This window comes from Helianthus annuus, chromosome 5 (assembly GCF_002127325.2).
Source record: "Helianthus annuus cultivar XRQ/B chromosome 5, HanXRQr2.0-SUNRISE, whole genome shotgun sequence".
NCBI lineage: Eukaryota > Viridiplantae > Streptophyta > Magnoliopsida > Asterales > Asteraceae > Helianthus > Helianthus annuus.
Window position 1 is genome coordinate 4890551 of NC_035437.2, and position 7566 is coordinate 4898116.

A 7566-nucleotide genomic window follows, 5' to 3' on the forward strand; every position below is an offset into this window, starting at 1 on the left:
TTGATGAAAACTCATAATATCAATTAAATGATTGAAGTTTTTTTTATACATAAAAAATGTCTCAGATTTAGATTTTTGGTATGCTAATCTACAATTACAAAAATCCATCATCCTAGTGTCAAGTTTTTGTGGTACTCCAATTACAGATTTACTTACAGCCACCATCTCAGCTTATGCATCTACAACTTAACTGGATCCTAAACTGACGACCCATGGGTCGTCGTCTTCATTTACCATGTCGTCTTTAGCAGTAGCTGAATGTCTCACCTATTTGCACAACCGCGAAGTGGGAATACAACAAAAGCTTCAAAAATTATGCCCAACAAAACAAAACAGCTTTCTTCAACCCTTGAATACACTTAGGGATTCCTGTGATGAAATAGCTTTGTGATTGCTCTGCGTTCACAATCCTACACATGAAAAAAGTTAAAGATTATTATAGGAGTTAACTTTCGTTTTGCTCCCTGTGGTTTGGTCATTTTAACGGTTTTGCTCCAATAGTTTAAAAATAGCCATTTTCCTCCCTGATTTTTCGAGTTTGTCGCCAGTTTGCTCCCTGACACTAACTCAATTAAAACGTTCAATTAAAAGTAGGGGTATTTTGGTAGTTTACTCTCTGGCTCTAACTCAATTAAAACGTTTAGTTAAAAGTCGCGGTAGTCGTGGTCGGGTGGTAGTTGCAGGTGGTGGTGGATGGTTATGGATGGTGGTGGCCGGTAGAAAGAGTGGTTGGAAAGATGGGGGATCAGAAAAGGATTACTTATATACATGTAAATAAACAAGTTATAGGTTGTTTATGTATGTGAAAAGATATAAAATTACCAAAATACCCTTCTAGTTAATGGATTTTTTGGATGGAGTTAGAGTTGGGGAGCAAAATGACGATAAGTTAGAAAAATCAGGGAGGAAAATGACTATTTTTAAACTATTGGGGCAAAACCGTTAAAATGACCAAATCACAGGGAGCAAAATGGAAGTTAACTCTTGTTATAATAAGCAAACACAAGTGACAAGAGGAAAAAGAACATATTTAAAAGAGTAAACTTCCGTTTTGCTCCCTGTGGTTTGGTCATTTTAACGGTTTTGCTCCAATAGTTTAAAAATTGTCATTTTCCTCCCTGATTTTTCTAACTCATCTTCATTTTGCTCCCAGCATCTAACTCCATCAGGGAGGAAACTGACGACAAAAGATTAGGGAGCAAACTGGCGACAAACTCGAAAGATCAGGGAGGAAAATGACTATTTTTAAACTATTGGAGCAAAACTGTTAAAATGACCAATTTACAGGGAGTAAACGGAAGTTTACTCTATTTAAAAACATAGAGTAAAATGTCATTTTCGTCCACGAGGTTTGGCCACTTTCGCGACTTTTGTCCAAATGTTTGTTTTTTCGGCATCGGGAACCAAAAGGTTTGAAATCTTGCCATTTCCACTTTGGACGAAAGTCGCAAAAGTGGTCAAACCTCAGGACGAAAATGACATTTTACTCAAAAACATATCTTAAACTTGATTATTTGTATATAATAGATGTGCTTGTAAAACCTTGTAGAGACAAATTACCTTAAACATATGTAGCACAAATGGTTTATCAGGGTTCGTCCGTTTCAACTTTAAGAAAGCATATCCAAAGCTTAATTGATCACGTGACGTAAACCGATCAACTTCATTAAACCAAAGACATGAAAATAAGTTTGACATTGGAGTATGCGCCCTAACAATAACAGAACCTTCCGGAACATCTGCAATCACAAATACAGAACGAATTAATATCCTAAATCGAACTTTTTGAATAACAGTCTCCAAAATATGAAATAAAATAAAATAAAAATATAAAATACCAGTGACACGCACAGCTAGGAAGAGGTTTATTCGGGTCAGAAGGGTCAAACTTATGAAGACCATCAGACTGATAAAACAAAAACTGTTGGTCGATTGCTGTGTGATTGTATTTATTTAAGCGTTTATTTTGTTGTACTTCATCCCACACACAATGACGAGTGTAATGGTTGGAAATTGCATATTCTGCGTTATTCCGCCATAGAAAATATTCAATTAGCAGCATTGGGTCTGTATGAAGCCTCAGCTTGCTATCAAGCCAAATGGAATACCTGAAAACAGTAATTACTAGAATTTAAACGACCGTCTAAATTTTACGAAGAAGGTGTTTGGATGTGCTTTATTAAATTGGTTATATGATTATTGTATCTTTTTTTTTTCCGTAAGCTGCCCTAATTTATATACTGATTCAGGCTATCTGATTTTAGGGGTAAAAAACACGGTTTTGGTCTTTTGGATATAGGATTCATACCAGTTATAGGGTTGCAAAGCTGATTAATTAAGAAATTCATGGGTTTGGGTTTAGCCTAAACAGGTTCGCGTCAGTTTCAGGTTGAACCCGTTTAGCTAAACGGGTCAGGTTCATGTCGAACCCGATCGGTTGGTAGGTTGACCCATTTAACCCAGTTATATTATATTTTACCTTTTTCAAATTGTTTATATGTTATAAGGTAAATTGGTTGGGCATTTTATGCCATGATTATTATAACATAAAACAAAAATCAACATAAGATTTATAATTAAAATGTAATTGTTAAGTAAACATTTATACCTTTTTTGTTAAATTTTAAATTTAACGTACATAAGCAAAAAAAATAATAAATAAATAAATTGGGTCAAACAGGTCATTTCAGGTCAACCGGCGAATATTCGTGTCGTGTTCAGGTTCATATGTCTAATAAGATTTTCGGGTATGGGTCGTATTTCGGGTCAACCGTCAACCCACGAACACGACCCATTTCACACCCCTAATGTATTAAAAGAACTTTTTAACAAATAGCTTGTAAAAAACATTGCATTATAATAATGATTGTCATGTGATAAATTTGAAGGCTTCATAAAAACTTAAAAGAAATGCCGCTTTGACATTTTATCTACTATTTCATCAAATAATCAAAAATTGCCACTCTATATTATGTGACCATTACCACTTCAAACAGCATAAGCACAACACGTTTTAGTTTATTGATTATCCGATTCTAACTATTCAATATAACATAATCAGTTTCAAAACACCCCATAAGATAAGTTGATAGTTTCAGGATCACCTGGCTGACGGGAAGAGACGATGAGACAAAAATTTCGGCACTTTTCCGGTTTTCCTCATGTCGTCATATGGTAGATTGCTTACGACAACCATCCTCCATAACCCGATAAATCTTTTTTCATCGGGAATACTTCCCTCCTTTGAAAGTTTTACAAGTGTTTCCTTGTCAACAAACATAATGAAACACACGTTCTCCTTTGAGAATTGACTGATCTGCAAGGTTATATGATAATCACAAAGAGTGAAAAGATTACCGAACTATCCATTCATTAAGTGGTAGAGTAAAGTACCTGGATGGTCCTTATGGTTTACCAAAATCTTGTATTTGATCCCTAGCTTTCCAATCGTACACAGATGGTCCTTGTGGTTTGCACTTTGTAACACATTTAGTCCCCAGCCAACAAATCTAAAGGTTTTAGCAAATCAAAGTTAGGGACTAAATGTGTAACAAAGTGCAAACCGCAGGGACCATCCGTGTACTTTTGGAAAAAGCTGGGGACTAAATGCGTTACAAAGTGCAAACCATAGGAACCATTTGTAGACTTTGGGAAAACTAGGGACCAAATACAAAATTTTGGTAAACCACAGGGACCATCCGTGTAGGCGTGTACTTTACTCTTAAGTGGTACAACAAACAAGCAAGCACCACGAAATCACAGTATTTAAGTACCAATAGGAGACCTTTTGACGCAAACTCGTACGTTAGTAATTGCTAGAGGTGGCATAATGGTTGGGTCAGGCAATTCGGGTAAAGGGTCAAACGGGTTCAGGTCAAAACAGGCATCTTTCTGGTACGGGCCAAAACTGCCGGGGTCAGGTTGGTTTGACCCGCAACATTTCCTGTTCAAAATTCTTTTTTACATTTTTTATAAATTATTACTTTGTCAAATTGATTTAGAGTAAAATGCCATTTTGTCCCGGAAGTTTGGCCAATTTTGCGACTTTCGTCCAAAGGTTTGTTTTTCTGCATTTGGATCCAAAAGATTTGAAATCTTGCCATTTTCATCTGGCTCGTTAACTCCATCCATTTTTTCGGTTAAGTTTAAGTCAGGGGTATTTTCGTCTTTTTTGTTAACTTAAAGAGCAATTCGATCTTTTCCACTTTGTGTATAAGCATTTAAAACACCCTTAACCGAACACGTTAGACCGACTATCATAAAATGAAAAATAATCAATACCATTTTGCTAGTTGGCCTTCGTAAAAAGTCCGAGCTTCCAAAAATACAGGATGATACAACAATAGTACAAGTATACATGTACATTTTGTCCTCGTTGTCCAAATCAAACCCAGTGTTTGGAGACCCGTCAAATCCCTCTACAAAACCGCAGTGTATTGTTTGATTGACTGCTCGGAAAGACTGTTCTCTTTCTTCAAGGGTTTGATGACCTCCAAATCTCGGAGTAATATGATTTGCATGGGATTGTATGTTCTCTCTCACTACGTATTGTAATGAAAACTTTACAAAGTTCCAAAAGGTTTTGGGCTCATCACGTGCTTCGACTGAGTCTTTTAACTCAACTTTGCAAGGGTAAAAACCTAAAAACACGGAAATACAATAATTTACAACTTTACAAGCTACAGTAAGAATAAGATACGTTGTGTAACATCTAGGGGTGTTCATCGAATCGAACAACAAGGTTTCGAATTACTTGAATCGAATTTTTCGAATAATTTTTTTGCTTGGATTCGAATTTGATTAAAAAATGATCAATTTGATTCGAATAAATTCGTTTTGATTCAAATTCATTTATAATAATTAATTCATTACGGGCTAGTTGGGCTTGGTAATGGACTATTTTAGGATGTAGATTAAATATATAGATTAATAATTAATTTATACTATAGCCCAAATTAAAGTTATATGTGTGTATAATATATAAATATAATAAATAAATATGTATCATTTAAATTCGAATTAAGAATCGAATCGAATTTAAAATTATAAATTCGTATTCGATTTACTGGACTCGAATTCGAATTCTTGATAATCTTATTGAATTTGATCGAATTTCGAATTTTTCTAATCCAAATCGACTTCTGAACACCCCTAACATCCCAAATTGCAGGATTTTCATAAATATATTAACAGTAGGGTGAAAATATACACTTTATATGGTGAAATATTGTAGCAGAAATAATGTAGTTTAGGCTTAAAAGTGTTTATTAAATAGAATTGAGATACATTCTGTTGTTAATTCAATAATAATAGTAGAGTATAAAGTATAAGGAACTCTTACGTGCCCTATGAGGCTTCTTTTTTGGTTGTTCGGTGGTATTTGCTTCTACTTGTACATCTTTAACATCTGTTGATAACAAAAAGCTTTGATGCTCTTCTACACCTGAAAAGAAATTACAAGAAGAATGTAATAAAAGCATAGTTGTTAAAAGCCATCGCCTCTTGCGCCTAGGCCCAATTTCCTAGCGAGGCAAGCCAATTGCGCCTTAAGTCAAGGCATTTGTGCTTTAATTCTCCAAGTGATGGTTCATGCGCAGGTTCCGGCGAGATTCTTAGATTCTTGAGAGTTTTCGGCCAAATTCTCTAAATTCTGGCAAGATTCTAGCTGGATTTCTACTTTTTATCTAACGAAACTATTTTCTACACTAATAAACTAGTATTTTATAACTTTTGGTACTAAATAGACAATGTTAAATGTTAATATGTTATATAATAGCTTTAGTTTATTTTATTTGAAGAACAGTATTAGTTTTGTATTATATAAAAATATTTTAAGTTTTTTTGTTGTACGCTTTTTTTTTCTCAGGCCCGCGCTTTTTTCGCGCCTTGCGCCTAGGCCCCAGGCGAGGCCTATGCGCCTTGAATGCGCTTAACGCCTTTAATAACTATGAATAAAAGTATTATTACTTTTATCGGAAAGTGTAACAAAAATGATAATGAATTACTACCATGGAAGAACATCTTAAATCCAAAAGTAGCGATACAAATGGAGAAGAGAGCAGCAAACGAGAATATCCAAAACAACAATCGTATACGTCCAGACTTCCTGCTACGACGAACAGCCGGTACGCCATGATCAGCAGCAGGTTTAATCGGATCTGAACCGGCAAAAACTCCTCTCCTCTCCGGTAACATCTCACTTTTTCCTAAACCTAATCTGCTGCAAATTCATCTGTACAAAATTCATAAGATCCATAACGCAGATCAGTTATAACCATGAACTCATATAACTGCTACCAAAAGAAGCTAACAGTTTATTAATTAGATTTTAGTTTTGTTGATACAATCGTCTCATATAACCCTAATGCTATCAGTCCAGTAAAACTATCAATTAAAGCAGTCGCATTACATGATTTGCAATATAAATTAAAGCAAATAACATACGAATCTATGATACAAGTTCACTGCAAAATAAACAAATTCGAGTGAAACTGAACGATTTTCGTTTTGGTTCGTCCGATCCAATTCGCGATCCGGGATCGCGTTTCCGAGGACCATAAGAAAAAACAATTAAAATGTAACAGAGAAGAAATGGTGGCTAATCGAAGCTTACCTGCTGGCTGATTGAACCTTACCTTCCTTCCCTGCGAATGAAAGAAGATCTGTCAGTCGCCTGTTTGGTTTTTAGGTTTAGAAGATGGAGGAGGAGCGAACAGGGGAGATAGACAAGCTGCTTTAGTTTAGGGTTATTTTTATTTTTATTTAATTTTAGTTTTATTTTAATTTTAATTTAATTTTAATTTTAATTTTATTTTAATTTTAATTTTAATTTTAATTTTAATTTTAACTGTTAGCCATGGCTGAGGAATAGTGTATGGTAAAAAAAAATTAATTATTATGAATTAATATTTATTTATTTATTGTGTGACTATCCATTTATGTTTATCATTATATCATGACTTTTTAACTTCCATCTCTTTAAGTACTTAACTTTCATCTTGTAAGCCTATAAATAGGCATATGTGATCCATATTTTACATCAATAAGAATAAGTTTCTTACATTCTCTATTTCCTCTTTGTCTCCATAATCTCTATAATCATAATTCATATGTTTATACTTTATACATTGTTGCTATTAGGTCGTTGTTTCACAACACGTTATCAGCACGAAAGTGCTCTATGTGTTTTGCCACCTTTGGTCCCTTTTCCTCGCCTTTGATGTGTATTATTTTACAGCCTAAATCAATCTCGCACGCTGAGAAAGCAGCCAAATATTTATCCAAAAAGATGAAGGTATGATGCTTCATAAAATCCCATATAGCAATTTTTATATTTCACTACATGTTAAATAATGAAGCAACACACACTACAATACATATTTTATAACAACTGTTGTCACAAAACAATTCGAGAATAGATAGTTAATGTATTACATGATCTCTTTTTCTAACTTTATTTATAGTCACTATATTTGCTTTTGATGATTATATGACTAATTTAGCCACACATATTCATAATAAGATAATTCTTGTTGTTTACCAAATGTTCCACACTTACTACATTTA

General features: G+C 34.2%; 1 protein-coding gene across 3 annotated transcripts; it reads right to left on the reverse strand.

The window, feature by feature from the left end:
* On the reverse strand, positions 1 to 6737 carry LOC110939764. 3 transcript variants are annotated; one of them, XR_002592462.2, is made up of 8 exons: positions 6614 to 6737; positions 6009 to 6232; positions 5342 to 5443; positions 4282 to 4640; positions 3105 to 3316; positions 1839 to 2108; positions 1561 to 1739; positions 1 to 410 (listed from the first exon to the last, which is right to left on the reverse strand). XR_002592462.2 is itself a non-coding variant. In XM_022181330.2 (8 exons), the coding sequence occupies exons 2-8, from the start codon at positions 6193 to 6195 to the stop codon at positions 360 to 362; spliced, it is 1347 nt and encodes a 448-aa protein (XP_022037022.1). In that variant the 5' UTR covers positions 6196 to 6232; positions 6614 to 6737; the 3' UTR covers positions 1 to 359. The 3 variants fall into 3 exon arrangements, 2 of the variants coding, with proteins under 2 accessions (XP_022037022.1, XP_035846507.1); XM_022181330.2 differs by having other exon boundaries at positions 1852 to 2108; XM_035990614.1 differs by having other exon boundaries at positions 1852 to 2108; positions 6636 to 6723.
* Between the last annotated feature and the right edge of the window lie 829 nt (positions 6738 to 7566).

What these genes read in the sequence shown, in the direction of transcription:
- LOC110939764 (XM_022181330.2), bottom strand. Translation starts at nt 6,195, where the DNA reads ATGTTACCGGAGAGGAGAGGAGTTTTTGCCGGTTCAGATCCGATTAAA. An exon ending in AAAGAAGCCTCATAGGGCAC is followed by an intron (nt 4,641 to 5,341) that starts GTAAGAGTTCCT and finishes CCGTGTTTTTAG; the next exon opens with GTTTTTACCCTTGCAAAGTT. An exon ending in TTGTGCTACATATGTTTAAG is followed by an intron (nt 411 to 1,560) that starts GTAATTTGTCTC and finishes TTTCATGTGTAG; the next exon opens with GATTGTGAACGCAGAGCAAT.